Raw genomic sequence first — 17,591 nt, forward strand, 5'->3', positions numbered from 1 at the left:
ACGTTTTTTATTTAGATAAATAATACAGTTACATTTTTCGTATCAATTCTTTGCGTCGTCGTAGACGTTTAGTTATTAAAACAATAGTCCAGCTGAAGATATAATGAAGTAAAATTGATTAAGAGCCGACATGGCGCAGTGGTTAGAATGCGTGCATCTTAACCGATGATCGCGGATTCAAACCCAGGCAGGCACCACTGAATATTCATGTTCTTAATTTGTGTTTACAATTATAAAAAATAATTATATATATAAATCTCGTACTCAGCGGTGCAGGAAGGAAAGTGTCGAAAACTCGAAACCTGCATGTGTCTAATTTCAAAAAGTCTGTCGAATGTGTATGACGTCAACCCGCATAGGAACAGCGTGGTGGAATATGTTCCGAACCTTCTCATCAAAAGAGAGAGGAGGCCTTAGCCCAGCAGTGGGAAATTTACAGGTTGATGTTGTTATTTAGTTGGTTTAACGATTTAACTGAGATACTGTAGCAAAATATTTTTAGTTAAAACAAAATAATGACAATTATTAAAGGTCAAATGGTTTAGCAGTGCGATTCTGTAAGAACTCACTTCGCATTTCACTTCTCCAATGTTGACAATCATTTTACAGTAATACGCCATTTTGATACGTTTATTCTATAAACTGTATAATTATTATACTCATTGTTGCATATCATATTATGACATTTTACGTTCGAGTTCTAAGGTGAGATTCGAGTTTCTTTCTATCTTACAGAATAGCCATGGAGTCCTTAGACATAATACATACATTAGCATTAAACGGAATTTTGTTTCTTTCTAAAGCAAATTGCTAATAATAAATAACAGTGTAAGTTTAAGTACTTTCTGAAGGAGCAACATTTTCTCGCAGCTCGTAAAGAAGTATATTATAATTTAATATTATGATAGACTTAAATGCTTGTCGGTTCTTCTCGCCATAATACTCTACGAACCGGCGTTAACTTGAGTTTTGATATTCTCAAATGATGATTCAAATATTGCAAACACTACTTGAATAAAGATTTTCACTTTGAATTACTATTTAATAGTCACGTAGTGAATTCAAAGTCGAAAGGTGAACTAAGACTTTTTGTATTTTGTTGTTGTAAATACATAAGATCATTCACCTGTCTATACAAAGTTAAAATAAGGTTGTATACATAATAGCAACTCTAGTATTTTTCGAAAATAAATATATTGATAGACACATCCGTGCCCAAAGGATTTTTAACGTATTATCACGCTATTAAATAACGACGCGACTTATCAAGCACATCTTCATAAATGCATAAACAAGGTACAGTCAGAGTAAGAAAACTTTCATCAGTTTTCAAATTCATTCCTTTATCAAGTCTTAAAATATTATAAACTCTTAGTACCTTTTGAATCTTAACATTAAAACCTTGCGGCGCAATATGTCATTCTCGATCGGGAAAACAGATTACCGCTCGTCCGCTCGCTCACACTGAGCACACGAAAATAGATCTTAAGGTGACGAACCTTTTCTTACCAAGACTGTACAATATATTCTAATTATACAAAGTTTTCCTTTTTTGTTCCTATTTTATTATCATAAACAACATCTCATTCTAAATTCAAGTCGTTATTGATGAGTATAATCTATCGACTTGAAATCTGCTATGTTTTGATCCAAGTAAGCCGTCGTCTAGTGCTCTTTTAATATTTAAAATTTCTTTATTTATCAAGAATTCGTATGTTTCTCTTAAATTGAACATATCATAGGTAATTATCGAAAGATTAGTCGAAGTATTTCCAAAGATTGCCACAGGGACAAACATCATATATATAACATAAAGACACAACAAACACGTTACTTAACATGCTATTAAGCTGTAATTGAATTCAAGTCTTGGAATTACTTTAACGTCTGGATTATTCTAAGCGTTCTTATAAGGCAGAGGGTATACTATATGTATAGTAGTTTTTTTATATAGTAATTCACTTGGAGGTAGGGATTCACTTTGAGGAAGTTTGAGTAGGTACATTCATCATACCGCAAATATCAATATTTAAATATTGTTGAAATCCGGTTGTAAGTGAATCAAGCAGAGTACAGAGCTACCACTAGCAGAGCTGAGATGGTCCAGTGGTTAGAACGCGTGCATTTTATGACGCGTGCACCCGATGATTGCGGGTTCGAACCACAGGCAGGCAAGGCAAGTACCACTGAATTTTCATGTGTTTAATTTGTGTTTATAATTTATCTCGTGCTCGGCAGTGAAGGAAAATATCGTGAGGAAACCTACATGTGTCTAATTTTAACTAGCCAAGCGCTTAAAATACTCTTCAAACCTTTTCCTCAAAGGCAGAAGAGGCCTTAGCCCAGCTGTTGGAAATTTACAAGCTGTTAATGTTGAGGCAGTGTAACCACAAATGATCGTATCTTCCAAGGTTCTCATTTGTTTTTGGTATGAGTCCACTTCAAAAACAACACACTATTTGTAGTTCTATGTAATAAAATATAATGTTGATAACCATACGACAAATATATATTCTATTTAAAATACATACTAACCGGTAATATTTTTCCTCCCCGGAGTATTAACAGCAACACGTACAACTAATTGAGTTCCTCCACGCGGCCCGAGTCGGAGCCGTTCTGTAACGTACAGCGCTCCAGTACTTGCGAAAGCTGCGCCTGCGCTGAGCGCTAGTAGGGCCGTCACCTTTGAAAAGAAAACATAAAATATTAAAAGAATATCCTTTACTTGATTTTAAATTTAGAATTCCAAATGAAGGTAACTATTTCGTTCGGTATTTAAAATTTACCTTCAGTATCGTTTTAAACGAATAGCTTTCGAAGTTTAAATTAATCATAAAAATAATATAACATAGATACACTGTAAGTTTTCCGTATTATGTATGTATATTATGTATATTATTAGTGACTGGCTCCGTATGGGTACTGTAAGGAGATATTTATAACACGATAGAAGAAGAAACATAAAGAAAAATCTTCGTGTATTTTCGGTTAGTTGAAATACTTCTTATATATTCCTCATATATTATAGTTATAGATGTATTTCTTGAATCACTCCGTTTATTAAAGAAAATCGTATTAAAATCCGTTTTGTAGTTCAAAAGATCTAAGATTAGATTTAAAATTATGTATCTAGAAAGTATAGTATTATTTATAATTCATTCTATAATCTGTTGTTATATTATAATATACCAATGGAATATCTAGAAATGCTTGTCATAATAAATAGTTTAACTATGTTCAATGATTTGATTTGACAGATTCGAAACTTTACCAATTTTCGGATGGAACGTCTGAGTATAATAACAAGTCGATCCTTTAACTCAGCTGATTATTCCCGGGAATGTCCCCTGGGCATCGTAAATGTCAGAACTAGCAACTGAATAAACGCTGAAGTGACTACACGACCCAATGAACAAGGATACAAATGAACTTTGAACTATAAGTTCGTATTTGTATTATATTTCTTTTTTTTAACCTACTATGACAACTTCCGTGGTCGAGTGGTGTGTACACCGGTTTTAATGGGCACGCCACTCCGAGGACCCGAGTTCGATTCCCAGTCGAGTCGATGTAGATTATCATTAGTTTACTATGTTGTCTTGGGCCTGGGTGTTTGTGGTACTGATTTTCCATAACACAAGTGCTAGTTACATGGGGATCAGAGTAATGTATGTGATGTTGTCTTATATTTATTTATCATTTATCAAGGAATATGATGGAGTTTCTCAAACAGATATTATTTCAATAGATTTATGTTATTTAAGAAATTAATACAAGTTTAGATATTGGACTTGGTTTCGTATACTGCCAACCAGCCATTGTTGTGTTGCAGTTTGGAGATTAAATAGTCTAACTAGTATATCTAGTATGTCTACAGACACAAATCAAATCAAGAAGTCTCATAAAAGCACTTGAAATTTAAAGCTATCATCAGTTCGGAAAGTATATTCTGGAAATAGCAAGAAACTCATTTGTTACTCTTTCCCACCATTTGAATTGGTTGGTGGTAATTAAAATTTTATACATCCTGTGGCCTATATAGACCGTATACCAATGCCATATAAAAAAGTCTGTAACTAAATCAAAAGAGATAAATAAATATAAAGTAACACCTCCGACACACAATTATCACAATTATAATTTAGTTATCTGAAAATAGGAATCACAATTCAAACTGAAGTTCTTTTTTTGAAAAGCAGGTTTCTGCAAGAAGGTTTTGGCATAATAATATACCTTTAGCTATGTTGATCAATAGTTAATTTCATATCGTTTTTAATTTCAAATCCTGGCACTAATAAACGGATAGGACGTTGATCTAAGATAGCCGAGTAGTTAGAATGCTTGCTTCTAGGCTGCAATATCAATTTTTTTTTCTTATTTTTTTTGGCGGACGAGCATATAGGCCACCTGATGATAAGTGGTCGCCATCACCCACAGACAATGACGCTGTAAGAAATATTAACTATTTCTTACATCGTAAATCGTTCCTTGGGAACTAAGATGTTATGTCCCTTGTGCCTGTAGTTACTTTGGCTCACTCACCCTTCAAACCTGAACACAACAACACTGAGTACTGTTATTTGATACTAGAATAACTGATGAGTGGATGGTACCTACCCAGACGGGCTTACACAAAGCCCTACCACAAAGTAAAAAACGCTATGAATCTAATAATTGTGAAATAACTTGAATGTATCTAATTTTAATAAAATTATTTCAAATGTATACGAATCCAAATTCGAGCAGAATGAAAGCTTCAAACCTTCTCCTCAAAGAGAGACGTCACCTTAATCCAGCACTGAACCATTTATCGACTGTTACTTTTTGTTTACTGGCCAAGTATTCACAATGGAAGAAATATCAATCAACCAAACATCTGTGCCACTATTATTAGTTTCTAAACCCAATCACATCGTTACAAATTTAACATAATATGTTTAAGCAAGGGCAAAACTAATCTCATCAGCCACGCTCCTCTATCACTCTTTAGTACAAAAGTAAATTAACTTGTTCGAATTTTAACTCGAATATCTTAATATTCATTCGCATCTAAAATCTGGGTAAAATACTTTATAATCTATACTTCTATAATAATATTATAAATGTGAAAGCCACTCTGTCTGTTTTTTTTGACAACCAACGAGATTGATTTATTTTAATCGTTGTCCAAATCCAAATTTTGCGTCGACAGAAATACCTGAATAAACTTTAAAGCAGTCAGCAGACGTATTCTGTGAAGCTGTTGAAATTCAGTACCCAGGAGATCCATTCGAACTAGGGCAATGAAAACTAGTTGGCAAGTCCGCTTGATTACAACTTGCTCGTGTTTCGTTAAATTAAAACTTTTATCGCGACTACGTATAGCACGAAAACTCAGATGTAGCATCGGCAAATACAATAAAACCGATTACTGCCGATTTATACAACAACAGCCTGTAAATTCCATCTGCTGGGCTAAAGGCCTCCTTTCCCTTTTGAGGAGAAGGTTTTGGAACATATTCCACCACGCTGTTCCAATGCGGGTTGGTGGAAATGCCGATTTACACAACCAATAGAAATATCGCGCTATCGCGCTATTCGGCGCTATTCGTCGCTATAGATTCTCGCGTCAGTTCAACCCGAGAGAAGTACTAAATCGACGTGTGAAATTGACGAGTATATTCGGTCATATGATATTACAAGTTATTACGTTTGCGTAAAAATAATATTCACATAAGAAATAAATATTGACAATTTGGGATAGCGTACTTAATTCGGATGTGATCGGTTTCACGAATTTTACCGATGCTACATCTAAGTTGTATCGTACTATACGTTATGTCATTCGAAATAAACTATCAGATCTCTGTATTTAATTACACTGCACGAAGTAATCATGAAAAAAAATTACGTATTTATTTATGAGCGAGTCTAAAATATACGATTTAATTTCGACGAATCCACATTTTTCAGCGAAAGTGTATTTATTCAGTGCCTTTAAAAGGACGATCGAATTTGTTTAACGTTTTTAGAATACCCTAAAGAGTACACCGAAGTCCCATAATAAACACAACAGCAAAACTGTTTACATACACAATCGTAATTTGTTTTATTCACATTTTAAACGGTGGAATTCAATACCTATATTGCAATAAAATACGCTCAAATATTATAAATACATTACTAAATATTATAAAACAAAGTTCCCCGGCCGTGTTTGTCTGTTTTTCGCGGTAAACTCCAAAACTACTAAACTGATTTTCATGCGATTTTCACTTGAATAGAAGGATTCATTAGAAATGTTTAAGTATATAATTTATTAAAGTTTTTGTGTAAATACGTTGAAATAGTAAAGTAAAAAGTAAAGTAACAGCCTGTAAATCACCCACTGCTGGGCTAAGGCCTCCTATTCCATTAAGGAGAGGGCTTGGAACATATTCCACCACGCTGTTCCGATGCAGGTTGGTGGAATGCACATGTTGCAGAATTTCGATGAAATTAGACACATGCAGGTTCCCTCGCGATGTTTTCCTTCACCGCCGAGCATGAGATGAATTATAAACACAAATTTAGCACCTACATACAGTGGTGCTTGCCTGGGTTTCAACCCGAAATCATCGGTTAAGATGCACGAGTTCTAACCACTGGGCCATCTCAGATCGTTGAAATGGAACGTCATTTATTAAACATGTCGGAAAAAAGCAACCCTTATTAGTAAAATGAAAAGTATAAATTAAAATATATATACCTATTCGTGCGAAGGCGGAACGGGCGTTAGTGTATATAAAATTAAATACAATGTTTTAGAGTTCACGTTATAAATTTATTACCGAAGCTTTATTTGAATGCGTTGATCAATAAGGATGTACAGTCTATCGTTGTGTTCCCTCTTCGTTGAATGTCTGAGGATGTATCAGGATTCCCAATTGGGATTCGATGAGAGACGCCGATCGCAAACAAATTGCTAACGCACGTGATCCAACGTGTATACTTTATATAATACGATACGATTTTTCGCATTACGATACGTGAAAATAAAGATAATGGGTGTATCAAATGTATCACTAGAACACTTCAACTAACTATTTTTATATCAAATTACCTAATAACTGTACAGAGTTATATTTTTACATCTATGTGATATATGTAATTCAAAATTTAATGAATTAATCTAATAATGTTTAGTCAGTTTTTGTATTAAGAATAGAAACGCGGATTCTCGTAGATATGTTGAAATCAAATCAAATCAATTGTATTCAAGTAAACTTCACAGTGAAGCGTTTTTGAATCGTCAATAATTAAATACTACCACCGTCTCAGAAAGCAGCTTCTAGCGAGAAGAAACGGCAAGAAAATCGCATAGTTGCTCTTTTCATATGAACAGATTTACAATGCTGTTATTTAGAGTAATTAATGTCCCATGATGGAATACGAGCCTAATTCCAGGTGTCTCTTTCTGAAAAGTACTCTTTTAATGAATAATATGATTTATTTATTAATTTAGTCTTACAAATCTTTTTTTTAATAATTCATGTTCATGATCATCTATATATGTGTAGTTAATAAGTAGATAAATAGTCGATTATTATTTGTATATTAAATATTCAATTGTTTCGAAAAACCTAACTTCACACCAAAATACTGTGCACGTATTATATTTTGTTGAAAGATTAATTTTGTTATTGAATATAAATTCATAACAGCATTGTACAGATTTCGCTTCAAAATATCTATTTCACGTGCAATGTTTGTGAAATCAATCTAGGTAAACATTACGAAAAAGATTGAAACAATTTTATTTGTAGTCATGTTGAAAATTCCGGTTACGTTATTTCATAGTTCTAAAATAAATTCTATGCACATTACAACACAGTTGAATTTAGAATGCTATAATATATAACTAAAATATAATTTCACAGTACAGCACAGTTACAGCCTGTAAATTTCCCAATGCAGGGCTAAGGCCTCCTTTCTTATTATCTAGAGGGTTTGGAACATATTCCACCACTCAGTTCCAATGCGGGTTGTTAGAATACACATGTGGCAGAATTTTGAGTAAAGTAGACACATGCACTCATATATAGTGGTGCTTGTCTGGGTTTGAACCCAAAATCATAGGTTAAAGATGCACGCGTTCTAACCACTGGGCCATCTCATAATTTCACATCCTTACAATATATATGATTCAATTAAATTTTCTCGTTCTACCTTCATAAAATCGTGTACTGGATTAGTCGACACCTTCACGTACTAATTAGTTGAATATATCTCTAACCCAATTTACTTTTGCAAATATACCAACGTAACATGGTGCAGAAATACCAAAATAATAATAGGTATTCTTGCAAATATTGCAAACGTAAATTTACCTTAATATTACAAGATTAAAGTTCAAATTCCTTTAAACAATATCTTCGACGCAGTAACGAACAACAAATTAATTTGTATAGATACAATTCCACGTAACGCAAATAATATGAAATAGCGTTTATTAGGGAGCGTCCTGAATAAATACAATTTATTTCAGAACATTAATTTCCTTACAAGTTCATATTATATGTATATAAATGTAAGTAAATTGATATTTCTGTATAATTATATTTACTTTCTGTTATATACCGTAAACAAAACACGATCTCAATTATACGATTTCATTTATTATCCATAAGGAAAAGATTGAAAGCAGACTTCATGATAACTCACTCACTCTCATGATATTCCAAACTTCGTTGGACTCACAGCTAGTAATAAAATTACAAGAAAAATAAATGATATAATAACAACGCTAAATCAAGAACAATTTAACTCATTACTTAATTTAAATTGATAGTTTTATTAATGTGTGCTATAAAAGTTGTATTTAAATAAGTACGATACCTGTTTTTTTATTTATTTAATACATACATATTATAATATATATTATATTTGAATATGGATTTGAATTTGCCCACGATTTTCTCGAAAAGTAGTATTAAGATGATCGTTTATAATCTTAGTCAGATACTTTAACTTAGGAACAGTATAAGTGTCATTAAAATTGGTATATAATTTTTTTTGATACATTGCTTCTTATTTTGAAGTCGGTTAAGTTTTTTTTATAAATTATTTATAATAATTCTACTCACATCCATACAATTATTGATGTTGTTAGTGATTTTGACATCGACTTCCACCGTCTCGCCGACCTTGAGCGCTGGTGGGAGTGAGAAGTCAAGCTGTATCGGTCGGAATACATTGATAGTCCTTGGAGCTGAGAAGCGAAGACCACGGTTCGATAGTGACAGCGCCCAGAGAGACCATCGACCGGCTTCTGATGGCGCCGCGATTGTTACTCCATCGGTTGATAATTGGGTCCTGGGAAAATAAAACAAACATTGCCTTAAACCTTAAAGTCCATATATTATGAAAATTAAAATTAAATTTATTCTGAATTGTTCCCATACTATGTCTACCCATAACACTATGAGAGTGAAACTTAGGAATTGTCCTAAGTTTGTATGAAAGTTCGCCATTTTTCAAAGTTAGAAAAATGGATATCGATGTTATAGCGTCTGTTGGAAAGACCAATATTGCATTGTTTTTAACCAGTATGACTAGTTTTATAAGTAAAGAAATATCAATGTTTTTTTTTTTATTTTAAACATCCACGGGCTCACAGTTAGCCGTTTTTTTTTTACAGTTTATATTCATACATTTTGGCGTTTCATATTCTCAATTTTTACTAATCATCAGCATTGCTGGACTTCAAGTTTGTCGTCTTCTTGGAAGACGTGGCCCACACTGTTTTTTTTTTTTCATTTTAAAATAATATATCCAATCGATCGATATGGTAGTGTTTTATGATTATTTATTCATGTCAATATTTTTTCATTTTTTCCGATTCAATAAGTAAATACTCTAGAAGAAATATAGGCTTTTAATATCGTTTTTGAATCGTTATGCTACAAGATTAAATTTGACAAAAAGTTCGCTTAAATCATAAACTCAATATACGATAAACAATAATTATTATTTATTTACTCATATTATGCTAAAAACAAGAACGAATTATTTACAAAATGTTTCCCTACATTATATAAAACATGATCAAAATACACGCCACTGTGGATATTGTCGAACACGATATTACGATAATTTGGTACAAGCGTGTTACACGCCAATCCAGTACTATATGATAATTAAACTGCACAATGAAATGATTTTATCGAAAAACAATATCAGGAAACCAATTTGACGGATTTAACTGACATGGTCGAAATAATGAACGCAATATGAATACGTTTTTGTCGAGTTAAATCGCCGCTGATACCATTGTTTTAAAAGTAATAACGCATATTATGTTACTTTTAATTAACAATGAGTAACATTATAATTATATTAAACACGTTTATTATCGGATTTATTTATTGGAATGAAGGGATTTTGAGCTAAGATGCAGTTGTCATATGACGCGCAGTGTCAGATCGAATCGAAAATGGTGTTTATTCAGAGTTTACAATTAAAGAAAACCGTTAAAACAATTTTGGGGTAAATAAACAAAAAATATAGAGACGTGTTTGTAAAATAAACATACTTTTATTTTTTAATAATATGTTGAAACTGTACCTATATATAATAATATATGCATCACGCACACTAGGAATTAGGAAGCGATCTCTAAAAGAAACATGACTGCATAAGTGGGCGAGATGCTGCTTATCTCTAATGTTCAAAATATTTGTAATAGCTTATACAGGAGTTTCCCTTAAATATTTGATTCCCTAGTTGTGATTTCTTTAGCAGATATTTGTCATTGAACTTGGTAAGCTATTTATATTTGGAAGAAAGACAAATTTACGTCAGTAATCGTTTAATTAAATACTGCTTGTATTGATTTCTAGTCATGCCATACTTGGCATTACCTTTTTACTAGTAAGCACTTATTTTAGTGATTTTAGTTTGTTTTCAGTTCATTTAAATGTTTTACGTTTTAAATTTCTAGATTTTACTATTTTATACATATTAATTAAAAATAATTAACTGAAATACAATTATTAATGATTAAATAAATTGATAGAATAGTGAAAAACGTATGACATGAGAGTAAATTACAGTACTTCTGATATTGCTGCATTTATTGAAGAAGTTTCGTCGTCTGTCTTCAAGACAATCATCAGATCTATACAAAATTTAAATGACATTATTTAGATTAGAATTCTTCAAAAAAAAATCGTTGATACATTTATACATGACGAAAGTATACCCGAAAAAATACAAAAAAAAAACACCAATACCATTATTCAACGTATATACAGTGGATTGGACTGGATAATAAATTTCTCAATTTCTCTACATTCCGATAGACCATAATTTTGTCAAAACGTCACATAGCTTTTTCATTTGCTCCAATGAAAACATTCCTGTCCATTCGACGGGACAGTTTGTCATTTAGCGAAACGTATAAGTTACAGTCAGCAGATGAGTCAACTGATCATGAATTTATGGGCATATCTTACATAGCCCTTTTTGAATACATAATCCGCTTGCACGTGTCATTATTAATTGATTGTTTGTTATTGTTGACTTGCTTATTTTGTTTATCGTTTATCATATTTTGGTGTAAAAGTTCCACCTATAATCCAAACAACTAACAGTTTGTTATCATTCACCGTCAAACAAATAAAAACTGGATTTTTTGTTTTAATTGTATTGTATGTATGTGGGCAATGTTAAATATCACCATTTCATTTTCAAAAAGTACGTAATCAATTAATCATTAAGACATGCATGATGAAAAGAAAGCATTGAATAAACTTAAGGCATTTTCCGTATAAGACCTAAACGAAGCTTAACAGGACCTGATCAGAAATACAGCGGCAAAATAGTAAAAATGATCTCAATACTCTAAAAATAATTTGTTTGATGAATTCTAGTACCTTTTTTTACGATTATGTAATTCATTTTTTTTTTGGTGTAGCTATAAAATCTGAACGGATTATAGATATTATGTAAAGATAATACATTATTTCTAGAACATATACCCATATTAAATTATCGTTGTGATATTTCTAATAATATGTTGGGATTTTTAAGTTACTTCTACTTTGCTGAAAGATCAAGAATCATACTTACGTATAGTTAAAACATTTCCACATCCATAATCGATCATGGGTCGCTGGAGGAACAAGGTGAGCCGGTGCTTGTGGCGCAGGTGTAGATTTCTGGCGGTAGAGGACGCCACCACCACACTCTCCACCACCGACGAATAGCGATACACCCGCTGACACGAATTCTGGGCCGGGTTGCTCCTCATGATCGCTTGAGCTATTGGAATAAGGGAGAAGAATTAGAGAAAACAGATAAATTAATTGAGCTAGAATAAATATTCGGGGTTATATTTTCTATTAAATGTCAATTATATCAATAAACTTTTAACAAGCCTTTTAAAAATATGTTCTTCAAAAACATGGTAATTGGAGATAAGTTAAATAAATCTATACTTATAATGAAATTGAAGTGTCTGTTTGTAATATTGAAATAACCGCTTTTTATTAAATACGTATATATGTTCACACGGTACATATACCAAAATAAGATTTTTTCAATTTTGTCTATCAGTCTGTTTGTTTGTACCGGCTAATCTCTGGAACATCTGGACTGATTTTGACGAGACTTTCACTCGCAGAACACTGATGTAATACGGAATAACTTGATCTACATATCGTTGTTGCTCCTGCAAAAGTCGCTATGTGTTTTATTACATTTTTCGATTGCTGCGCTGTTTTAATCGTTATTTCAATATTTGGAATAACGATTGAAACGATGTCTGAATATCGCATAGTTAAATTTGTAAACTTTTAAACCATAGAAGTATTGACAAAACAGTTTTTACAGTTCGTACGTATGGAAATAGCGATTAAAACGGTGTAACAATCGAAAAATATAACGCGGGCATAACTAGTAATGAATACGAAAAGATCAAATAGAATTTGATAACCATAAACGTCTTAGGAAGCATAAATAGGCATTTGTTGACACAGAATTATAATCCCGTGAAAATACGCTGATATCGATATTATAAATTATCCGAACAAAAGCCTCCAAGCAATAATTCAATAGAAATCATTAACAATTTAATCATTTAGAAATTAAAAACTTAGAATTACCCAATTTTTAATAAGACATGCTTGGGTTTCCTTACTCAGGGTACCATTGAAAATCAGCGTTGGGTTATAATAGTATTGTAGTTAGTGAGTAATTATAGTTGGTTAATATGTTTTTATTTTTGTTGTTTTTCTTTTTTCTTTCTTTGTTTCTTTCTTTCTTACAAATTGACGTCGTGCAATACATTTTTTATGTTTTACAAAATACAATACTTTTGTCCTTTTGAAAACGATCAGCGATAAAGTGAGAGATATTGACATATATCATGCGGGTAAATCTAGTTCTTAAAAAATCTGTGTTGTTTTAAGAGCTTCCTGTTCCCTTTTTGGTAAATTTACGTGTTTAATTTTTTTTAACAAAATTAAGTTTTATGTGACATATAAACTTCAAACTTGGATTGATACCAAAATAAATAACAAATGAAGAAAAAAGCTATTTGATTCATATGCGGCTACTTTAAACATTTATTATATAGGTAAAGATTAATCTATCAACTAAAAAAATATATCTTTTACCCTTTGACGTGTTATTTTCGCACTAGTTGATAAATGATCGGATCTTTGTGAAGGATTTCCGAATGATTAAATGAGAATCGATACTGACGTGATATCCGATACATTATACTAAGCTCGGCTTTCCTTGCTATTAATGTTAAATAGTTGCATAATTAATTTTGACCACGATTATATATTACGAAACAACAACTACATAAGCCTGTAAATTTCGCTGGGCTAAGGTCCTTTGGTGAGAAGGTTTGGACCATATTCCACTACGCTGCTCCAATAATTTGGTGGATTCACATGTGGCATAATTTCGGTGAAATTAGGCACATGCAGGTTCTATATGATGTTTTCCTTTACGGCTGAGCACGAGATGAATTATAAACACAAATTAAGCGCATGGAAATTCAGTGGTGCCTGGGTTTGAACCCGCAAACATTGGTTAAGATGTACGCGTTCTAACCACTTGGCCATCACGATCTTTTATATTTTTTTAATTATATTTATTAATCGAATAAATGATTAACGTTTTGTTTATAGCTTAATTTTATATAAATATATGTTAAGAAAACCACCAGCGGGTTTGCCTGCGTTTGAAAAAGTGGAAGCAGAGGTTTTGCTTGACTGCACATACAAACAAACATTCACATTTATAAGATAAGACATCCTTAGTCTCCAGCAGTAGGATTTTTACAAGCCTTTAATTTTCTTAGAACAAATTTTATTATTATAAAACCGATTAAAACAATAATTAAATTTAATAAAACCGACTTCGTTAAGCCTCGTACTTAATTAATCCACTGGTTAAGATTAATTCGCCTCTGAATATAAACGAATATTATTGTATTGCTGGATTTTCATTGGATCTCGTCGAAAATTTTAACTAGCTGATATCAAAGCTTGGATTATAAATATTTTTTTTGCAAGGATAACAAGTGGGTGAGGAAAATCCTTAATTTTTGTAAATGTAAAATATTCTATAAATTTAGATTAAAGTCGGTGAAGGTTGATTAAATTAAAACACCGGTCAAGTAGGACTCGTGAACGAATGGTTCCGTACCATCTATAAAAACAATCTATAGTATAGGAGCCACATTAAATATTTTTTTAGAGTTTTTGTTACAGTGAACAATAGAAATATATTATCTGTGAAAATTTCAAGTGACTAACATCACACCTTTTTGGCCTTTGAACATACTGTCAAAAAGTTTGCAAAACCTTTTTTAATAGAAAATTGAAATAGAGGCAAGTACCACATGTGCAAAGATATCTCATTTAGTAAGTAACGGGGTTTATTTTAAGTTAAGATTCTGTTTATACTTACTATATGGTATTGAAACATTTTGAAACTAAGTTGAGGAAAATCTAGAATACCAGTTTACTAAAAAGTTAAAAGGTCCCTAGGAGAAAGTTAGGCAAACGCTTAATCGTGCACTAAGTCCACTTCTATGATATGAAAATAATTACATATTATGTAATAATGATTATCAGCTTTTCTACTTATAAGGAAAATAATGAAATGAATATAAATGCGTCTAATGGGATTGGTGCTTAAGAAATTATTTCGATTACATAAATGACGAAAATATTTGTATCATACGGGGAATTAAATATACGTCTCGGAAAAATATGACATCGTTGAAAATATATTTATTAGAGAGTATTAAAGTCAATTTACTTGTGACTGTGACGTGAAATTGGTATAACAAAATGTGTGTTTGCTATTTTAAAATAATGGAAAAGGGGTTATTGTTATTAATCTATTCTAATATTATAATGTGAAAGTAACTCTGTATCTCTGTCTGTCGATCTTTCACTACCAAATCGCTGAACCGAATTTGATGAAAATTCTTATGAAGCACTTGAGTTTCAAGAACGGACATAGGCTTCTCTTTAGGCCTAACATATGACAAGCAATCCCATAAAAAGCGAGCGAAACCAGGGGTAACAACTAGAGTACTATAACTGAGAAAGTGAGATTTTTTTACTTTCTTACCTATATTAACCAATTACTATGTTATACACTTATTGTCATACATGTGGACTTGGGACACAGAAATAAAGAATTCCCTTGGTTCTCTTATATGAGCAAAGCCGCGGTATAAGCTAATACAGCCTATGAAAGTCAATGTATTTTTAATTTTTATATTTATTAAAATAAACACATTCGACTACACGACGACGACACAATCATTACACTACCTGACTTGGCTTAGCTGTTGAGAAAATAAATCTGTTCAAACTGGTTTTAACTGGATAAAACTTGATTATAATTATTTGGTACATTTTAAAAGAAATATATCTTATAGAGATGGCTATCTCTGTATGCATGAAGGCGTAGCGAAGCTAGGTCAACTGGAATTTTTACAGATTTTCTAAAGAATGCTTGTAGAGCATCATCTTCTAAGAAATTATTTATTTTTCAATTTTTCTACATAAATTAAACTTGTAATAGGAGCAGGTTTTTCAAATGTCTCAACCTTGTAATCTTAGACTATTTATTTAAAACTTTTATGGTTTATTTTTATGTATGTGAACCGGAAAATGGGTCATCTGATGGTAAGTGGCCATTGCCACACATTGGCGCTGTACGCAATATTAACTATTTTCTCAAATCGCCAAATCCAAAATCTTAGAAATGTGTTATTTCCCTCGTCTGAATATGTTATGAGTGAGTGGGCGGTACCAACCTAGACGGGCTTACATAGAACCCTACCATATTATATATATAAATGTAATATAATAATTATTCGTAATAATATACTTTTCTCACTTCAACAGTTTTATCTTATAATTACCACACTCGACTAATCCTTCGTCCCTTTCTCTTCTGATTATATACATTGTCTATTTGAAGTCTGATTCCTTTAACTCATACTTACGTTTGATGGACGTCGAATCGTGAATCTGGAGGTGCACGGGCGCCAATTAAGCACATCAAGGAATCCGTAGGAGCTAGTACTCTCAACTGTAGAGCTGCTCTCGGATACCACCACCGACGTTCTTCTACCGCTACCACTACCTGCAAATAGGCTTAAGATTAGTAAAATAATTTATGAATTTCTAATCTACATTATAATTACTAAAATATATATTTTTTAAAGTCCATAAAACGTAACCAACATCTATTAAGTTAAAAAAAAAACACACTGTTAAAGTCACATAATTTAAGCAACATCTAACATTTCAACTTGGTCATAACCAACATTGACATTGGATCCTCTCGGAGAATTGATTGGTCCTCTTTGACGGCCAACTCTAACTCTGCATGCTCATTGGTCAAATCAAATAGAGCACGCTTTCCAGGGTTTCCGTTACACAATCTCGTCCCTTTTCAAGAGATCAGTTTCACAGGTTGCAGGAAAGAGAGAGGAAATATGTTACATACAAATAATTAACTGACAATTACGTCATTACTACCATTTATAGCATGTTACATCCAATAATTTACAAAATTAAGCTACTTGACCTTATAAATTACTATCCACGTGAATTACAGCTTGACTAAATTTCGGTTAATTAGACAGGAAATGGATATTATTTTAATGATCGCCATTAATGGAAATCAAATTATAATAGCCAGCTTTAGTAATCGAGTTTCTATGTTGTATAAATTAATTGTTTAAACAAATTCGAAATTCTAATTTTGAATATAAATCTAGTTTAAACTAAGGATAAATCCTTAGTAGTCTTTATTTAATAATTATCCGAACTATAAGACTTTTCAAATTCATCCTCCGTGAAATTGGATCAACGCTTACATTGCCTAATTAGTGAAGTGTTGACATTTGGAATTTCCGAAGTATTTTACGTAGAGTTATTTAATTGTACGGTTTAACGTTAACTAACGCATTTCATAATGGTTTCATAATAAATACTTCCTGTATGAATGTTGATTTTATTTTTTACTATGATTTCGTTACTTAATTCTGACATAATATTATTAGATAGATAGATTGAGCTGAG

General features: G+C 32.0%; 1 protein-coding gene across 1 annotated transcript in view; it reads right to left on the minus strand.

Annotated features, from left to right (window-relative positions):
* Positions 1 to 17,591, minus strand: part of LOC124535075 (C3 and PZP-like alpha-2-macroglobulin domain-containing protein 8) — a 240,584-nt gene that overhangs the window by 14,736 nt on the left and 208,257 nt on the right. The window contains exons 11-14 of the mRNA XM_047111123.1: positions 16,508 to 16,647; positions 12,094 to 12,285; positions 9,108 to 9,336; positions 2,536 to 2,686 (exon numbers count right to left, since the gene is read on the minus strand). Of these exons, the coding sequence (XP_046967079.1) occupies positions 2,536 to 2,686; positions 9,108 to 9,336; positions 12,094 to 12,285; positions 16,508 to 16,647 (712 nt within the window). The remainder of the gene's footprint in view (positions 1 to 2,535; positions 2,687 to 9,107; positions 9,337 to 12,093; positions 12,286 to 16,507; positions 16,648 to 17,591) is intronic.

The sequence above is a fragment of the Vanessa cardui genome, chromosome 14 (genome assembly GCF_905220365.1).
Source record: "Vanessa cardui chromosome 14, ilVanCard2.1, whole genome shotgun sequence".
Classification (NCBI taxonomy): domain Eukaryota; kingdom Metazoa; phylum Arthropoda; class Insecta; order Lepidoptera; family Nymphalidae; genus Vanessa; species Vanessa cardui.